Source organism: Sphaeramia orbicularis, chromosome 14 (assembly GCF_902148855.1).
Source record: "Sphaeramia orbicularis chromosome 14, fSphaOr1.1, whole genome shotgun sequence".
Classification (NCBI taxonomy): Eukaryota; Metazoa; Chordata; class Actinopteri; order Kurtiformes; family Apogonidae; genus Sphaeramia; species Sphaeramia orbicularis.
In genome coordinates this window covers 49512875-49534286 of record NC_043970.1, presented here as the reverse complement: position 1 = coordinate 49534286, position 21412 = coordinate 49512875, and the positions used below count along the sequence as shown (strand labels likewise).

Here is a 21412-nt window from a genome sequence, read left to right as displayed (position 1 = left end):
AAAAAAAAAAAAAAAAATCAGTGTCAAGAGAAATGAAGTAAAAACCATCACTGAGGCATTTTGGAACCAAAGATAATTTAAACCAAACTAACCAATGCAATAACATTTATCACAATATAAAACTATATAATGATATTTGTCGTTATTAACCGAATTCAACGTGTCCCAATAGTTTTGTCCACATAGTCTACTTATCAATATTAAACCCAGCAGTCTGCTTGGGTTATTTTTCCCCCAGAGCTGCATTTATGATGAATTTACTTTGAGGTTTATTTCAGTTGAAATAAAACTTGTCTAACTGTTCCGTAGTTCTGCCTCTCACTATGGGATTAGAGAACATCGACGCAGGCGACAGACCAGAAACATCCAAAACACACACAATGTCATTAAATTATCAGCCAAAAAAACACAGGATTGAAACAACAGATTAAAGTCTGATTTAGAGGAAAGAAAAAGAAAAGAGATGGGATTCATAAAAGTCGATGGAATAACTGGTAAACAGGAAGAAGTCCCTTTGACTTTGGATCAAACAAGTGAGAAAAACAACAGCATCGTATCACAATTAAACAGAACAAAGTGATAATAATGACATTTATCCAAATATAAAACTACATTATAGTATCTGTCATTATTGTTTTGTATCCCAGACCCCTGTTAGAAAAGAAACACATGAATTCAGCGTGGCCCATATACAGGGTTCCTACAGGTTTCTGTAAGTTAAATTTAAGACTGTTTCAGCCTAATTACAACAGAACTTAATGCCTATTTCACAGCCATACTGGTAAACATTTGTGACTCCTACAATGTAAGAAAATGTATTAATTTACATCAGCAAAGATTGAATATTACATACATACTGTACACAGAACTGAATATTTGGGGGCTGCAAAGCTAGCAAATTATTGGTTCGGTGGAACTGAGTTGACTAATGTTGCTTTCTTTCTAGTTTGGACATTTCCCAGACACATTTGTACATAATATAGTGAACAAGTATATAGCAACATAATTTAAGATCTGCCCTATCAAATTTAAAACCTTTAAAGACTTTTTTAAAGGTATTAAATGCAGATTTGTAAATTCAAGACTTTTACAACTTTTTAAGACCCTGTGGGAACCCTGGATATAGTGTATTTCGGAAAATGTATCTGTATTTAATCCTGTATTTTACCTAATTTACTCATTTTTACTTAATTTGTATTATGTTGTCATGTACCCTGTCATGTGATTTTTTTAAGCTGCTCTATAAATACATGTCTTCGCAGTATTTAAGTATTTGCGGGTGTGATGCAGCTCTTCGTGGGGTGAATGTGAATGTAGAAGCTTTGCAGCGCTGACAGTGAGCACTCAGCTGACCCTTCACTAAATAACCAGGGTTACAAATCGACGCTCACTCAATAGCGTTCAGTGAAAACACACCAGCTGAAGAGTCAGAACTCCCACTGGGCCCTTTCGACCCACTGATGTATGCGCTCACGCCACAATACGACAATCATGAAGCGATTCACCGCATGACAGAAAAAAAAAAGAAAAAAGTGCACTCACTCAAAAGGTTCGCTGGAGTCGTCTTTCTGCAGCTCTGCGGGGATAGGGATGCGTTTGTAGTACATTTCCCAGTCGAACGCTCCCCGCATGGCGTCACCCGCCTGTGTCTCGTAGCCGAAGTTGTCGTGGTCGATGACGTCGATCATCGGACACACAATGGTCTTCCTGTTCTGGGCGATTCGATCTGAAAGACACGAAAATGACCAGAAAGAACAACATTAACATGAAAAAGCACCATTTAAAAATCATATTAGGATTCCATGTTATTGTTTTCAGTATCAGTATACATGCATCCGCCATATTGGACAGGTCAAGACTGGGCTCTAAGTGGAGGAGCTGCACTTTTTCTGCACTGTAACGTTTGCATCTCTTAAACAATTTCAATGAGTAATTTTAATTTTAGCTCCCCATTTGATAGGCCATGAGCTAATGTTGTCTTCGTCATCATCTCCATTAGCAAATTCTTCAAACGTCTTCTGCAATGAAACTATTGATTGGATTCATTTCAAATTTTATGTATAGCTTCCTTTGGGACAATGGCTATGCATTTTGTCCACAGTTTTGAGAAATTTTGATTTGAATTTGCCTTTACTTATGATGAGCCATGTGTCGATGGCTTATAACATGGAAATGGTTACAGATGTCAATATAGTTACTACTGAGCACTGATAGGAAGTCATATATGGACTTTAATTTGGGTCCATGACCTTTGACCTTGAGGGACCTTGAATGGTCAAACTCAAGGTCACCAATGTGTACATTTCAACAGTCTTCTTCTCCAAAACTACTTGTCAGATTCATTTAAAAAAATGTATATGTGTCTTCCTTGGGACAATGTCTTCAAAGTTTATTCACAGTTTAGAGAAATGTTAATTTTTGAGAAATTTCTGAAATATTAAAAACTTGCCTTTACTTATAATGGGCCATATTTTGATGGCTTATAACATGGAAATGGTTAGAGACATCAGTATAGTTACTACTGAGCACTGATAGGAAGTCATATATGGATAGGGCTGCTCGATTATAGAAAAAAAAATAATCATGATTATTTTAGCAATAATTGAAATCACGATTATTAAAAACGATTATTTGTTAACCTTAAAGTTGTTTATTTTTTTCTTGCAAAACAATGTAAAATATACTCTTTAAACACAAATAAAGCTTTTAACCACTAAAACAAAGTATGTTCACTTTTGTACAAAACAAAATCTTTTAATGCAAATAAGTGTACTGTAAATTCAAGTATGTTTCCTTTTGTAAACAAATAGTGCACTGTAATTAAACTGCTATAGACCTGCCATAGAACTGGAGCAATTAAAAAAAAAAAAAACCTCACGTAAAGTGCAAATTATAAATTCAAGCATGTTCAATGTAGTATGAAACATAGTAAATTCAGTGGCGTGCCGTGAGGTTTCAGTTAAGGCCTTCTGTATACATCAGCCATCTAGAATATGCATGTTGGGGTTATACAGGTTAGGGTTAGGTTAATACGGGAGTTGCAGCGTAAAGAGATTCGGAGACTGAAGATTGCACTGCGGACGAAGTTGTAGACAGAGTTTTTGTGTGTTTTAGTTTTTCATCAGATTATCATAAAGGTGGCGGTGGTTAAACTTTAGATGGTTAAAAAGGTTTGTTGTGTTAGCGGTGGGTGCAGACACAACTACGAAACACTTTTTGCACGTGATGTGTTTTTGCTCTTCGTCTTCTTCATCAAACCCAAAGTGATTCCATACAATTGAATCTGACTTGCCTTTTTTGTTTACCAAGCACTTCTGCTGTGATTTTCCTGCCATTTGTCCAGACCGCTAGGTACAGCTTTCCTCTTGGGGTGGACCTGCCGACTAGCTGGCAGCAGTAGCTTAGAGGGGGGCGGGGCAGACCAGCTCATGGTAGCTTGTGTGCGCGTGAATTAAATCAACTCAAAATTAATAATCGTTTTTTCTCGATTACATAATTTTTGTAATCGTTGCGTGTAATAATCGAAAACGTAATTGAATTTCGATTAATTGTACAGCCCTATATATGGACGTTCATTTGGGTCTGTGACCTTTGACCTTGAATGGTCAAACTCAAGGTCACCAATGTCTACATTTCAACAATCCTCTACTCCAAAACAACTCGTTGGATTCATTTTAAAATTTCAGATGTAGCTTCCTTGGGACAATGTCTACAAAGTTTGTTCACAGAATTTTCGAGAAATTTTTGAAACATTAATTACTTGCTTTTACTTATAATGGGCCATATTTTGATGGCTTATAACATGGTATTTTCATTATGACAACAGCCGCTCTGCTCCCCAACTCTGGAACTCCTTGCCACTGGAGCTCAAAAATATCACTCTCTCCCTCTCTTCACATCCAAACTCAAAACCCATCTGTTCAGGACCACAATTGCCTTGACCAATTTTTAACCTACCTTTTGCTTTTTACTCTGTTTTATTGCTTGTTTTATACTCTCCTGTTTATTGTACGGTGTCCTTGAGCACCAACAAAGGCGCCTATAAATAAAATGCATTATTATCATTATTATTATTATTATTATTATCATTATTATTAGTATTATTAAATGGTTATCGAACACATAACACAAACTGAAGTGACCGATGCAACACCTGCCTACATGTCGTTGCCTGAGTGTGCGTATTTTGATAATAAAATAAAATCTCCAGTTTCTTGTGGAAACTTAAGTTCCTCACCGAGCAGCGGGGGCAGCCAGTTGACATTGGCCTCGCAGTGGGAGTCCAGGAAGGTGATGACCTCTCCTTTGGCGGCTCCAGCCCCGAGCAGACGAGTCCGGATCAGACCCTCCCTCTTCTTCGTCCTCAGGATTCGAACCTTGGGCATCCGGACCATGTACTCCTCCAGCGCCACCTTCAGGTGTTCTGCAGAGACACAAACACAAACGGACCAAAGCATCAGAACCAGTTCCAGTGCGTTTGATAAGTGACGTAAAAGTGGATGAGTATCAGGTGCATAATGCTGCGTTGTCATGACGACGCACTGTAGCACAAAGTCGTCCACTAGAGGCGTTTGTTTTCAGTCTCACAAGAGAAAAACACACATCAAAAAGAAAAGTAAACTGTTAACTGTCACCATCAAACACGACATCTGTTGGTGCCACATGCTCCACGTTGAAAAGTCTCCCCCAGGCTTCACACTCTCACCCATACTGATGAAAAATCTGACACTTTGTTTTACTTTTCTGCACTCGGCGATGTTTTTTAAATGTCTGCACTGCACTCATTAAACGGAATGTTCCCCTGAAGAGAAAGAAACCAAATGTGAGGCATGAGAAAGGAATTAAACCTCTCTCTCCTCACAGCTGTGGTCATTAAGTTTTTCTTTTTTTTTTTTTTTTCCTCAGACAGACAAAATAACAGACAAACCATCCTCAAACAATTAACACAAACTATAACTACCACTTTATTTTAGTTTTATTGTTTGGAAGGAGTTCACACAATGTCTTTGGCTCAGTTTTTGCTGAATTAAGTTGATTCATCCAATGCTCATCAAAACATATATTCATACGGAAATGTTCATTACAGGACCAACTAAATACAAACTAAATGTAAAAAAAAAACCACTGAAACATCATGAAATGTAGTAAGGGAACAGTGCATGAATTTAGTTTTGAGAAAATAAAAATAAAATAAAATGCATATGACATAAAAATGCAAAGAAATAATTGAAATTAAAGATTTTCTTTTTTTTGTGTGTGTTAACGCATGTTTTGGTAAAAGCAGGTTTGCAAAGCCACTTCAGTAGTGTGGGACCTAAATAAAATACTAATAACAAAATCCTGTGTAATAGTACCAAAAAAACCTACACAAAACTGTCTAAACTGTCAACCTCTTGGTGCTGAAACACTATGAGGTTTTAATCTGTGGTCTTTTTTTATCACTGTGTATTGTGTCTTATTGATTTATGCATATTTATGGTATCTGACTAAACTGTTTCTATCTTATAATTTAATCATGTTTTTAGATGTAAAGCACTTTGGTCTTCTTCATGTTGTTGTAAAGTCCTAGATTAATAAACTTTGACTGATTGATTGAACCTCGACACAACAGGGGATGGCGGCGGTCGTACTTAAAAACGTATCTAACAAACTTAATAACACGGTAACGTTATTTATTTTTTATACGGGACTAATTGTTATAGATTATTCTTTAGGATGTTGTACACTGCTGATCCTGAGTACATATTTCATTTCATGTATAAACATGCAAATGACAATAAATTGAACCTTGAAACTTGAAAACTTTACATATTTAATATGCATTAAGGGGAAAAAAGTGCAACTAAAACATGCAAAACCTGACTCAAGAAAACCTAACTTTAAAAATGTGTAAATTGCTGTCAAAAGTACATATGAAAGTGTACACAGAAATTGGAAAAAAATTTTTTATAGGAATATGTCTGTATGTATTTTTGATAAATAACACTAAAAAATGCAAATGCATAAATGTTTTACAATTTTTTTCTTTTTAATTCTCAAAAGTAAAAACGTAAAGAGTAAAAATATAATGGGAATGAGCAAAAAAGGAAAGTAATGTCAGTTTATAAAAGTGCAAATAGGACGTGTTTTTGATCAAGTGTTTCACTTCTGAGTTAAAATAGAAATGCAAATGACATGAACAAGTGCGATAAATAAAAAAATGTGCCGAGTAATGCAAATAGAAAAAACATTTAACATGTACGTACAGATGTTGCCTCTCTATCCATAGACTCTGCTTAGTAGAACTAAGTAAATGAGCGGCTTCAGCAGATTTACTGAAGTCTAGGCAGTGAAATATCAGCCGTAAAAAAGACAACTGTCAATCACAGATGAAAGACACACTTTTCTTTCGTCTGTCCTGAGAGCCGCCTTCGACACAAATCATTCTTTTCCCAAATGGAGCCAGCAAATCTTTCGGCCCGAACGTCTCGTCACTTCTGACAGGTCAATAAAAACGATCAGAGTCAGACTGAGGCCATGTTTCATTCTGTGTCTGTCAGTGTCTTTTTAAAGCTGAAGGAGTGTCGGAGTCGCAGAGAAACGCCTCTAAACGCATCGTCGCCTGCAGAACCTTGGCCTTTATTACAAGTAACACAGATAAGGCACTGATATCTAACAAAGTGCAAGGACAGGTCGGACACTTTATTTTAATAAGTAATGACGAATTATGTGATTATTATGTAACATACTGACACTTCATGACTATTATGAATACTGGAAACCTTTAAAAGTACAAATAAAACTATAAGCATGGATTAAGGAAAGGAAAACATGACGTGTATGTGTGTGTGTGTCCGTGTGTATAAACAGCTATACACACATTTCAAATATGGGCAAAAATGCACATAATACAAGCAGTTTGCATTTCCATCCAGTTATTTTAATTTGGATTTTTCACTTAAAAACCTGAGTGGAAACACAAAAACATGGACATACTGAGTTTTTACTCCTGGGAAATTGAAAAAGCTGTCCACTGCAAAGGGAATTCCATAAACCTTGCTACTGGGTGTCTGTAAATTGTCTAAAGAGTCTGATATAGACTGGCTCTAAATGTAAAGTGTCACGAGATAACTCCTGTGATGTGACGCTGTATAAATAAATTTGACTTTATTTTGATTTGATAAAGAAAAATAAAGAATGTATCTGAAAAAAAAAAAGGTTGCATTATGCCATTTTCAATCAAGACAACAATTTAATGTAAAAAGCCCAAACTTTTACTTTCCTGGGTCTTAGGACGATAATGGTGTTATGAGAAAATGTAATCAGTTCATACTTGTACCTATATTTTGTATTTGTGGTATTCAGATGAACCATTTGTGAGATCTTGCAGATGCACAGATACGCTGTCGTTTTGCAAATGCACTGTAGATGCATCTAAAGAATGTAACTGAAACAAGTGTAAACAAGTGTTTGTGAGATAAACTGGATTTCAGCTGAGTTAATGTCCTTGATTGTGACTGTACATATTAGAAACATCATTAAATCTAATCATCAGCTCCTGATATCATTGAGCCCATTTACATGCATACTAATACTCAGATTATTATCTGATTTCAGGAGTTACCAGATTATCCATGTCATCACGTAAACAGTAGAATCTGATTGGTTTTATCAAATAACTAATCTGATTATGATTAATCAGATTAATACGTCTGGATTTATCCCCAATACTCTGAGGTCTTCCTGCATGTAAACAGGTTAATCTGATTCATTTCATTCTTTTACATCTGCGCATGTGTAAGCAATTAAAACCGTAGAAAATATGAGCAGAAGACAATAACAGCAAGTTTGATTCTACCATCACTACACATGTACGTTAGAGCTGCACAACATATCGTTTGAGCACCGTCATCACGATGTACGTGTGCGCAATAGTCACATCGCATGTCCTGCAATGTACGAGGCAAATGAATTCAATGTTCTCATCTAATTTCAAGGGTACCTGACACACACTGTGCACAGCAATCCACCAATCTCAATCGTTCTTGATCAGTTTGGAGCGAGTCGCTGGAAACAATACTGAATTTGAATTTCGAAAAGCCCTGCGATGAACTGGTGACTTGTCCAGGGTGTACCCCGCCTTCGCCCCTATGTAGCTGGGATAGGCTCCAAGCGACCCCTGTGACCCTAGTAGGATAAAGCAGGTTCAGAAAATGAATGAATGAATTTCGAAAATGACTTTTTTTCTTTTTTGCGTGTATTATTATTTTATGCTTCCTTGAATTTTCATTTCTATATTATGTTGTGCAAAGAAGTCAATTAGTAGCAATCAGGAAGCTTGTATCATTTCCATATCCAAAATAAATCAATAAAAAATACATAAATAAATAAATAGAGAAATAAAAAAAAAAGAGCAATGAACCAGAGAAAATCACCATAAACGAAGACTTAGTGCCAAAAAGAAAAGCAACGTCAGTTATTACCTCCGCCAAGGAGGTTATGTTTTTGCCAGGGTTTGTTTGTCTGTTTCTCTGTCTGTTAGTGTGCAACATAACTCAAAAAGTTATGGACAGATTTTGATGAAATTTTCAGGGTTTGTTGGAAATGGGATAAGGAAGAAATGATTTAATTTTGGGGGTGATCGGGGGGGGGGGCACTGATCAGCCTTGGCGGAGGTCTGCGCTCTCCGAGTGCTTCTAGTTTGGAATTATTTCGGCTACAAGAAGAACTAGAAGCAATCGGAGAGCACAGACCTCCGCCAAGGCTGATCAGTGGGCCCCCCCGTGGGCCCCCCCACCCCCGATCACCCCCAAAAGTTAATCATTTCTTTCTTATCCCATTTCCAACAAACCCTGAAAATTTCATCAAAATCTGTCCATAACTTTTTGAGTTATGTTGCACACTAACGGACAAACAAACCCTGGCAAAAACATAATCTCCTTGGCGGAGGTAATGATACTGAAACACGAGAGGAAACAACTAATTTGTTTGACCATTCATGACGGCACCACACAGCTGTTATATCCTCCTGAGTATTTTTTCATATCACAATATATATCGCAGGGCTAAAAAAATTGCAATGTCAGTTTTTTTCAATATCGTGCAGCCCTAATGTACGCACTCCAAAAGAAATCCAATAATAAACTGTTGCATCTAAACCAGGTTTTTCAATTATCACATTTTTTAAGTGCATGTAAACGCGTCAGATCTGATTATTACAATTCAATTACCCGATTACTTCGAGTTATCAGACTTTTATGGTCATGTAAACAGACTCAGTGATGGACCAGAACCATCTAAGCCCCCCAGACCTTATAGTCAGCTAATCCTTATTTCCACCTCACTCTGTCTCTCCTGTGATTTCCTTTTAAATGAAGCTGAGTAAATGACAGCCTCAGGTCAAGCTACATCCGAACCCTCCGTCGGCCCCTCGACAGACCCGAACCCCCCCCCGGTGTTTGGACAGGACCAGATCTGACCGGACTTTATTAAAGCAGACCTAAGTGAATTAGAGCCGAGCTGTAATCAAGACGGGGCTGAGGAGCTCTGTCTATCAAAGTGTCACTGTGTTAATCCTGCAGTAACAGGCTGCCTCCACTGCTCACGCTCAAATTATCCACAGCTCCAACAGTTTTAAAGTCACTGCCAGACTCCGCTTTAAAGGTAGAGGAGGCGCACTATATGGACATGTTGAATTTAGGTGTTTCTTTTCTAAACTGGGTCTGGGATACAAAACAATAACAACAAATGTCATAATGTAGTTTTATATTGTGATAAATATCATTGAGAAACACCTGAATTCCATGTGTCCGCATACTTTTGTCCATATAGTGTACTACTCTGCAAAAAGCATGTGGTGTGGAATAATAACTCAAAATCTGATGCATTTTGTTTCCAGTGTGAATGAAAAGTAAAAGTAATGCATCTAAAAAGGCACGGCTTCTGTCCATTTACAACAAAAAAATCAGATAAAATATATCATCCTACTATATAATGCACGTTCTGTGTCCGATCGATTGATGTTGCAGCACAGGAGGGCGTTTGTACGGATTTTCCTCACCCTTCACAGGCCCGATCGCTATCAAACTCACCAAATGAATAGAAACATTACCTGACTATCTACTAGGCACAATTTTATGTCCGTATTCAAATGTTGTGAGGTATGCTGGGCGATTTTACGTTCTGTGTCCGATTGATGTTGCAGCACAGGAGGGTGTTTGTACGGATTTTCCTCAGCCTTCACAGGCCCGATCGCCACCAAACTCGCCAAATGAACAGAAACATTACCTGACTATCTACTAGGCACAATTTTATGTCCGTATTCACATGTTGTGAGGTATGCTGGGCGATTTTAGCCTCTCTCTACTTTGAATTCTTCATCCCTGCCGCCATACTCCATTTTCGGAAGTGGTTATGCTGCCGTTGATGAAATACTATAAATTGATAGTACTGAAATAAGCAAACTGCCTAAATGCGTAATTGTGTCTTGAAAATATTCCTTAAATGTCCACTCCTAAATAATGTGAACAAATAACATCACGACAATTTTTTACAAAGCTGCCGCTGCTCTTGCTGTGCCCACTTACAATAATGTATAGGCACTTTTCACACACAATGGCAACGGGTACAATGTCGCTGGTAAATAACAATAAATAAAATAATAAATAAAATATAATAAAAAGCGCCTTCACTATAGCTCATGGCCTTAAAAAATGTGCTGAATCAAGTTGAGCTGACACCAGCAGTGGAAACGGTGCATTAACACTCTGAGCTCCAAAGTGAATCATTTTGTTGCTTTCCACCGTTCTAGAAAGTCAGTTAAACATGATTAGATTTTGGGGTTGTTTGTTGGTTAAAAAAAAAACAATTGTGAAGAAGACGCCTGTAATAGATTATTCATGGATTCATTCATTTTCAAGGGTTGTTGGTAGAACAAATGAAGAACGAGAGTGTGTTTTGGTTCTGAGTTCAATATAGGTGGGATTTGTATTTTACAAAGTCCAAGCTCATTTAGTGGGTGCTTCTTTATTATGCAAGAGGAGACAGCTGAGTAATGGAGACAAGGCCACAGGATTAGTGGTTTTCATTTCACTGTGACTTTAACATCGGGTCGGTGCCACACTCAGAGGAAAGGCCATGTCTTCACCTTCATAATACGTGCCATAAATCAGGAGATGGATCCACTGATTGTGCTGGTTCTTATATAACCTCTCTAATGACAGGCGGTGAGATGAAACAGTGAACATTTGCATTGCATGTACAGCACATTTAGCGCGGGATAGGAGAGCGGGAAAGGTTACGGCATCTAATTATGAACAGTTAATTTGACCTGAATAAATTGGAATACGGCTCCTCTGGTTTACTGGAAATGTGCGAAGCTATAAATCACGCTAATGAGAGTGGGCTGACGTCGGCAAACACATTAGTCATTATTAGGATGTGAAGTCCGGGACATGATGAGGGCTCAAGCACCGGCGACGCCTCGGTCACCTCCGCAGACCCCATTTACCAAACACTCGCCGGCTTCCATCTGTTTTTGCTGCAGGAACGCGTCGCATCTTCCGCCGAGACGGTTAATTAGAATTCACACGGAGGAAAGGAAACTAAGAAAAGCAGAAGCAGCGTTATGCACAGTTTGTTTACTTGACAAGTTTTTATCAGATGCACTTTTACTGACATGAACGGAACAAGTTTTGTGAGTGACGTTAGGATGAAAGTTAGACTGAATGTATTACAAGAGGGGCTTTGTTAACGTGAAAACACGATGATAGTTTTTCTAAATTTTTCAGATTTTTCCTTTGTGTTTTGAAAAAAAATCTGTTCACACAACCCTCGCTTTACAAAATATCTCACAACAGTGCAAAAATAGAATCAACAGGACCCTGCAGTTCACCAGCATGTTCTATCAAGAATCAATAACAAGTTGAATTTGTGAGGTTGTCAGGTTCTGTTCTATGTTAGAGTCCTAAGATCAATCTCCCAATATCCAATCTACTTTATTTATATAGCACATTTAAACGTTTCCAAAGTGATGCACATCATAAAAATGAAAAGAAATGAAAAGAAATACACTAAAAACAATAAATAAGTACATAAAACTACAACAATGCTATAAATAAAACAGAAAAATCAAACAGTTAAAAGAACTAAAATGAATAAAAATAAATAAATAAAAGACACAGAGGACCACACAACCCACGCTGATCAGTAGAAGTGGGTGGTACTTTCACTGGACTAATTCAATAAAAATCCATATATGACTTCCTATCAGTGCTCAGTAGTAACTACATTGGTATCTGTAACCATTTCCATGTTATAAACCATCGAAAATATGGACCATTATAAGTAAAGGCAAATTTCTAGTATTTGAAAAATTCATCAAACATTGAAAAAATTTACATATTTGAAAATTGAACGAACTGTATAGGCATTGTCCCAAGGAAGCTACATTAAAAAAAAAAAAAAAAAAAAAAAAAAGGAAATGAATCCGACCAGTAGTTTCAGAGAAGAAAATTATTGAAATCCACACATTGATGACCTTGAGTTTGACCTTTCCGGGCTCTACATGGCCAGGCCCCTGCATACATTGCTTCCCTGATCCAGCCCTACAGCTCGACTCGTAGCTTGAGGTCTTCAGGACAGCACCTGCTGATGGTTCCACGCACCTGTTTTAGCACACGCAGTGACAGGTCTTTTAAAGCTGTGGCACCACGTCTATGGAATGACCTGCCTCTACACCTACGGTCCATGGACTCTGTAGAGAGCTTTAAGAAACACCTCAAAACCCTCCTGTTCAAAAAGGCTTTTTAGTCTCCCACCTGACCCAGGGCCACCACAAACTGATTACACTCTGTGTATTCATCATAAAGTACTCCATGTGTCCCCCCCCAGTCTCTCTATATCTATCGCTCTCTCTTTTCTCCTCCTTTACTCTCTCTCTTTAACCCCAACTGGTCAAGGCAGACAGCCATCCTTCAGGAGTCTGGGTCTGCTCGAGGTTTCTGCCCGTTAAAGGGAAGTTTTTCCTCGCCACTGTCACCAATCACAAGTGTTTGCTCCTGAAGGATTCTGTTGGGTTTCTGTAAACTTGATTTGATTCTGATTGGAATTGGTAAAGCACTTTGTGACTCTGTCTGTGAAAAGTGCTCTATAAATAAAATTTACTTACTTACCTTTCGAGGTCACTCAGGGTCAAAGGTCACAGACCCAAATCAAAGTCCATATATGACTTCTTATCAGTGCTCAATAGTAACTATACTGATATCTGTAACCATTTCCATGATACAAGCCATCAAAATACCCCCCATTATAAGTCAAGGCAAATTTGTAATATTTTAAAAAAATTCGTCAAAAATCAAAATTTGTCAAAACTGAATTTACTTTGTAGACATTGTCCCAAAAAAAGATGCATATAAAATTTTAAATTCCTCTGACAGGTAGTTTCAAAGAAGAAGACTGTTGAAATCTAGACAAACCATTGTTTCAGTCAGAGTAAAAAACGACCTTATATTATATAAGGCTTTTGTACGTTTGGATTTTATGTGCTGTCTCTGTAGGACTGTACTGACGCTTCATCGCTCTCTTTTATCTTTATTGATTTTTCTTGTCTCTTTGCTGTCTTAACTCTCTCTTTTTAATTAATGTGCTGTAATTTATTGTTTTTTTAGGGTGCCTATTGTCATCAGGTCGGAGACTACAGCAGGATACTAGCTGTGTTGGCTAAAGCTGCCCCTTTTTACTGTTATCGATACAGTTAATTAATTGGGATTGTCCATGATATAATAAACTAAACTAAACATAACTCACATTACATATATCATTATAACATGCTCATAATATAACACTGATACTACATTAAATATGATCATAGTTTATGTGACTGAGCAGATCAAGTTCAGATTTCTTGAAGAGACAGGATGCCATGTTATTAACCCAAGCCTATTTTGGCCATTTTTGAGCACTTTTGATTTTGCCTTTATATACTATATAAAGAAATGTTTACTATACCCATGGTTGGTATCTTTTTTTTTTTTTCAGCCCAACTTCATGTATCTCATCTGCCTATTATTTTTCCCTTTAACCAACTACATCAACACAAAAGCCCAAAAAACACAAAAAAAATATAAAATCCGATGTGAAAAATTTATATAATTTATTGCATCTGTAACACAAAGATGCTTAAAGAACCTTTTCAAAGACTTTAAAAGTGAATATTGGTTCCAAATATTAGGTATATAAAATCAAAATTGTAATAAATTCAAACTATACTCAAATATTTGACATAAAAACAGATCTTTACATAGGTGTTTTCTCCGGTTTTCTCACAACTGATCATAACCGTATGCAAATTAGCCGCATGTTTATTCCGATGTACGCTAATGAGTCACATGGATTTTTCCTTTCTCCAACATAAAAACCTTAATTATGATGAACTGAATTGCACATGCAGAGGCTGTAGTGTGTCATGAAGGTGAGCAGAGACAGCTGGTTAAATTGTCCAGTAAATGCTGATTGTTGTTGGCCTTCTTGCTTCACCTGCTGCATCATGTTATAAACCTACAGGAGATCGAAGGATTTCTTCACAGCATTAAATCTGGAACTTACTGCCCACACATATGGTTCTCCACTCTCTGCTGCATTTTTTTATTTTTTATTTTTTAATGTTTTTCAGGAGTTAGGCGGGGGATTTTCAAATCAATTAACCTCAAATTACACTGGATCCAATATGGCATCTAAAGCTTGTCTTTCTAAGGCGCTGGATTACTTCCCAGAAGTCTTGGAGTGACACCAAACAGTCAAAGCTGCTAATTCATCCCCCTCCCCCCAATATTCGGCTGCTCTTGTGAACTCCATCGCACATTCGTCCCTTTCTGCTGAGCGCCGGGCTCAAACATCTGAAGTAGCTTTTCTGTGGCCGTCATTAAAACAGAAAAGAGAAGCTGAGGGAGCGCGGCTCTGATGGTATGAGCCGGTCTGAGGGGACACAATACAGCTGAAACAGCACCGACACCAGATGTGGGACAGATGTGCACCGCACCGACGCATCAGAAAGTGATGAAAGCAGCGTTTTGATGAGGGAGGGGGACGGACAATCTGTATTTAGATGTAGAAAGAAAACCCTGATATTTCCATGACAACCTTTGCATTTCATGTTTTTCTTCCTTTTACACCAGGGGTCTCAAACTCATTTTCTTCCAGGGGCCACATTCAGCTTGATTTGATCTCAGGTGAACTGGACCAGTAATATAATAGCATAATAACCTATAAATAATGACAATAATGACAACAGTTTTAGTGCAAAAAAAAACAAAAAACAAAAAAACATTAAATTATGAAAATAGTTACTTTTATAAACTACCCAAACAAAAAAGATGTGAATAACCTGAAAAAAACTGAAATTTCCTAAGAAAAATAAGTGCAATTTTAACAATATTATGCCTCAACTTATCATTTTTACATGTGCATTATGGATCAAATCTACAAAGACACTAAACACTCAGTAACAGGCAGAAAATTTTTAAAATTGTGCATCATTTTCTTTAGACATTTCAGGTTGTTCATATTTGTTCCTGTAATGGCAAAATTACTTATATCCATTTATATTCATATATATTTTCATATATTTCATATATCATATAGGCTTCTAACTCTATTTCAGATATATTCAAGTCACTGTGTATCATAGAGCAGTTTTGACCTCTTTTGTGTTTTGTCCACAGTAGAAGGCCAAACCAACATTTCTCACAGGGGTCTTATCTCTAAGTTCCTGACGCTAACCAAAACGCTTTCGACACATCATAATTTTCTCATGGGAGACAGAAGACTACATTGTGATTTGTATTTTTGGGTTCAGACCGTCTCAGTCTTTTGTCTGAGTGATATCTCTTTCTATGGAGCTCCAAATAAAGTGATTTCTTTGACACTGAACGCTTGAACTGACCCTTCTTTTTTGAAGACGAATTAGTAGAGTATTATTTTTCCATAACATACCAGTTATTCACATTTTATTGTAACAGGATAGTTTGTAAATGTTAATATTTTCATAATTTAATGTTATTTTTTGCACTAAAACAAAGACAAACATTTGAAGTTGTCATTATTTATAAGCAGAGTAATATTATTTTTTTCAAATCAAATCCACAAGAAAATATGAAGTCATTATTTTTTGTAGGTTATTTAGTTATTATGCTATTATTTTATATGAGACAATATTGTATGTATCTGTATGTGGAAAACCTAACTAAAATGAATTCCACAGCCTTGAATGTGGAATTTTTGCACTTTGTAAATTCATCCCACGGGCCGCATGTTTGAGACCCCTGGTTTACACAGTGTTTATAACAGGTTCAACCAGAGCTACGTGACACTTACCGAATTTGTTCAGTTGTTTTCAACCTAAACGACTACAGCAAGAAAGGCTATTACATACGCCGCAAGAACAGAGAAATGTGTTCTCTCTCTCTCCCTGGGTTGTGAGAATAAGAATGATGACATTTTCTTTTCTCACAGCCCTTGTTTGGAAGTTCCCACAACTTGTTCTCAACATATCATCCAGGCAACACTTTTTTTTGTTCTGTTCTTTATGGTATAACTTGTTCTCTTGTTCAGTAATTTAATAACTGACCTATTCTTTATTCTTATGGACTGTATACACGTTAGTCATATAAAATCAGGTTGGGACAATATAAGCTCGGCTCCTTCCAACACCATTTCGGACAAAGTGTTGTTAAAAAGCCACTATAAAAAAGTTGTACATTGTGCAACATTGCTTTTCTTTTTTTGGTACGTATTGCCTTATTGTTTAAATTTGGGGTTTCTCTTTGACTTTTTTTCACCTTTATAATTTATTCCTACTTCCTACTAAATTAAATTCGTAATCTTTGGTAGAAATTCCTAATTCCTACTAAATATTCCAACTAAAAGTGGCTCCTAAGTAACCAGCAGTGCCAAAACTAATATGTATTCTGGTGCCTATGGCAAAGATTTCTGTCTGGTCAAACAAATCGTTTATACATGTATTGTATAAATTGTCTTGGTTAATTCTACGGAAGTTTTTAGCTCAATAGTTCTTACTCTTGCACTTCTTTCCATGTATGGTTTGCTATTGTACGATTAGCCTATTTATTTATTTATTTATTTATATATTTTTTTTCTCCTCTCTCCTCTTCTCTCCTTCTTCTTCTTTCTTTTATATCTTATTCTAAGAAATGTTATTGTACTTTTAGAACGTAAGCTCCTTTTTATGTATGTGGCTGTAACTGTTCAGCTTGAGCAAACGTTCCTGTATCTGTCATGTTTAACACTTTTCTTCAAGTATATTAGTACTTCAAAATCTATGTGATGTTTTATTATGTTGGTCGTTTGTCCAGGACAACAGACAGAAATTAGCTTCTCTGCTAAATCTGGTGCATGCATCTTGTTCTTTGCAACTAATGCCAATACACACTGTCCTGCAACTAAATAAATAAATACACATACTTATGTTTGAAATGAAGTTAATCAAAGTCCCAAAACATTTTTGAAGTGGGCATGGGTAATGCAGTAAAGCGGAGGACTTCCCTGTAGTTCCTCACTTGAGTTTCTTGTAAAATATGAAATTCCCTGATCAGAACTAAGTATGTAATTTTGTTCTTTTTCTTGCCACTTTGAGAAAAACAAATGTTTTTGTTCTTGCAGACTATGTCCAGGCCTGAACACTTACATAAGATGAATGCAAGATGATTTCATGCGTTAGCATTCATTTTGTTTATACTATTTATTTTGATGTACACTGATTAATACTGAATGGAAGTAAAGAAAATGAATCCAATCTGACGTCTTATTCAACAACATGAAAACAGAGTAAAAAAAAAAGACAACAATGGCATAAGAGATATAATAACACAAACGCAATGTAGAAACATGTAAATGATATAAAAGAATAAAGTAAAAGTTTCAACATCAAGTGTGAAACAAGACAAATAGGACTGCATTTTACTGCTGTGTTTTGAGTAAATTTCACAGCATTTACTTTTTCATTTTTAAGAACTAAATAAGTTAAATCAATACTTTTAACAGTACTTTAAGTATCTGTAATTCTACTCGAGTACAGAATGTGAGGACTCCTGCTACCTCCTAATGTAGATGCTGCTTACATGAAACATCTGATGCCATTTGTCTAACAATGTCCACATATTAGGAGGTTTGGTACAGAGACAGAGTACTAATAATACCATGGTGTATAATTCCTAAATGCAGATCAGAGTTTCATCGGAGTTAATATATTTTCTCTTGGTTCTGTTCAGATGAACTCTGTGATTTTGGTTGATAAATTGCATTGTAGACAATTGACAAATGTAGACAAAACGACCTCTGGACAGATAGAGCTACAGAAACCCCAAATTAGAAATGAATGAAGTTATATCAGTCGCATTTGAAGCAGGAAGATTCCGATCAGTGCAATAATGTTTGAGGAAATAAATCAAACAATGCACAGGCAGGTGTTGACTCGTCTTAGCCCGAGACCCTCAAAAAGTACCACGATACTAGCAGACACATTATTGGACTCCGAAGTGCAGTATTAGAGATGCATTTGTCCAATATGTCCACCGGATTTCAGTATTGGCATTTTTTTCACCAATTCCAGTAGTACACATTTAATTGTTAAAGTATATTATTCAAATTTTCATAAATTTGTATATTTGGATCTGGGTTCATTCATTGATAGTGTGATGAAGGGCTGGAACTAGGGATGCAAATTATCGATTAATTCATTAATCATTAGTTGGTTGACCTTGTCGATTGATTAATGATTAATTGATAAGTGGTGATTTTCCTGTGGACCTGAATTTCTCTTTCAATAGAGTCTATAAGAATACAAGCTAAATACTGTTTATATACTTCATGAAAAAAGCATGTCATATTCCTTCCTTGTAACATTCCCTACACCTTCACGTGAACATGCAAAATGGAGGGGTAGGGGTAAGGGGTGAATTGAGATTGGGATTAATAATAATAATAATAATAAACTTTATTTGTATAGCACCTTTCATACAGAAATTGTAGCCCAAAGTGCTTCACATTGATTGAAAAAAATACAATATTAAAATACATTAAGATTTGATTAGAAATACAATAAAATAAAAATAAATATAAAAACAGCGCACATTAAAATATTTGATTATGCATAGAATTTTTGAAGTGCAAGAAATGAGATGAAATTTGAAATACAATAAAATAAAAAATAAAAACAGAAATACAATAAATATTGGGCCTTACACTCATCTAAAGCAGGAAGGAGGAGAAAGAGAAAAGAGGAAGTGTATGTTTTGTTTGTTGTTCTATGTGATTGTATGGGAGAGTCTGAGTGTACTTCAAAGCAAAATCACAGAGAAAACAATCAGAAAATAACATTCATTCATTTTTTTTTTTTTTTTTTATTGCTATCATCTTCTCCTCTTAACCGCTGCTCTCTGCCTTGTTCACTGATTAGAGATGATGGGGTATGGTTGAACTACACCAGCAAGAACACTTACACACTGTGCGTTTAAGGTGTTCTGGGGAAGAACACCTTCCTCTATCTATAAAATCTGCCTCATGACTCAGCTTCACCACAAAACTTTCTGTTAACATTCTTTTTTTTTTTTTTTTTTTTTTTTTTTTTAATACTTGTTTGCAAATGAAAATTCTGGCATCACCTGTGTTCAACAACATTCACCAGAGAGTGAGAGTGAACATCCTCCCAGAGTCCCCCGGCTCATTTATGATAAATTTACGCTGGTTTGTTTGCTAAAAACCGTGAATTTCAATATTTCATTCAAACTGAATCTTGGCATCTTCCTGGCAGTGTGTTATTATAGGCAAGTGTGCTTTCAAGACAGCTCCACCCTCGGGAAAATATGTTCCCGTGTGTGGAGATCAAATCCCTGATGTTTGCTTGTTTTCTGGATTTTTTTATTTATTTATTTATTTATTTTTTGATAAAACATGCATGAGCCAAAAACTGAAGGAAACATAGAGGACAGAGATGTAAATAAAATGAAAAAAGCAAAGATAAAAAAAATGAGGGGAAAAAAACCCAGCTGCACAGAGAAAGCATCAGCAATGGACTGAAACTGATTATCACAGCGGCTGTTTTTCATTATTTCTGTCAGTGTGACACCGACATGCACCCCCATTAATAAAACATCAATCTAATAATACTCCATCCGTCCAGCTTTTATGCGTCCATTCCTCTGATTATCGCTCATATACTGCTCTTCTTCCGAAAAGTCTTCTTTTCTCCTTTCTGTTTCCATTAAGTTGACGTTAAAGCTGCATCCATTTAACTCACGATGGCATTTATTTCCACTATTACAGACGCTTATGTCACTTCCTAGTAGATACAGATAGATAATCAGCAGAGGGAGGACAGTTTAGAAACTGTATCAGCAGAACTTGGCACAAATAGTGGCTGATGGCTAATATTGGGCTAATAAACTAGAAATATTGATTTGATATAATTTTGAGAAACAATAACAGTTGAAATAGCAAATAAAAAAAACAAAACCACCACATCCATTTATTAACCCTTTAACCCCTGACGTGTCTGTGGTGAACATTCTGTAAGTATGATTTATTTGAAATATTCATAAAAATTAAACCGCTTAGTCAATGGGGAAATTTTCAAAACGTGCTGATAGAACAGACCTTGTTCTTTCCGTAGACTGAGCATGCTCAGTGCATCCTCCCTGTGGAATGGGGGGTAAAACAGAGCAGTGAGTGAGACCGATTTGCTATAAAAATAGATGGTTTGAGCATTTATTTATTTATTTATTTATTTTTTTCCCCCAACTGTTTTCTTTGTGGGTTTTTTTGTTTTTACTATTTGCTGTGTTGTGGGGATTTTCCTTTCAATTTTTTTTTTTTTTCAATTTTGCTGTTTTTTAACAGTTTTGACCGTGAAACAGATTTTGGGAGTTCAAAGAAGCTGAACTGATTTAGGAAAAAAAAGGAGCCCCAAAACAAAAACTACTAGACCAAAATTCAAATCCTTGTTGTTCAGTGTGTCCAGTTCATGTTAAATATCCTAAATCTCTTACTGATGTACATTCGAGCGCCTTATTTAGTGAAAACCTGTCAAACTTAAATTCCTTTCTCTGTCTTTTTCTGTTATTCCACCATGTTTTGACTCTAAAACACACAGTAAAAAAAAAAACACTGAAAAAAAGGAGCAGAAGCACATACTCACAGCAGCTTTTATGAACCTGAAACAGACGACAATTCACAACAGCATGTTTACCTGGATTAATATGTATAACATATGGCATAATATAATAATAATGTCTCAGGGGTTAAAAGGTTAAAGTGGAAGACTGATTTAACCCTTTCATGCACGAATTTTGAGAACCTTAATCACATTTTTTTCCTGAGTGTTTTTATTCCTCTTTAGGCAAGAAAAAAAACAATGCAATTG

The 21412-nt window shown here is 36.3% G+C and overlaps 1 protein-coding gene across 1 annotated transcript in view; it reads right to left on the bottom strand.

Annotated features, from left to right (window-relative positions):
- LOC115432779 (polypeptide N-acetylgalactosaminyltransferase 10) overlaps positions 1–21412 on the bottom strand; it is a 189185-nt gene that overhangs the window by 41134 nt on the left and 126639 nt on the right. Inside the window, exons 5-6 of the mRNA XM_030153783.1 lie at positions 4238–4423; positions 1543–1726 (exon numbers count right to left, since the gene is read on the bottom strand). Of these exons, the coding sequence (XP_030009643.1) occupies positions 1543–1726; positions 4238–4423 (370 nt within the window). The remainder of the gene's footprint in view (positions 1–1542; positions 1727–4237; positions 4424–21412) is intronic.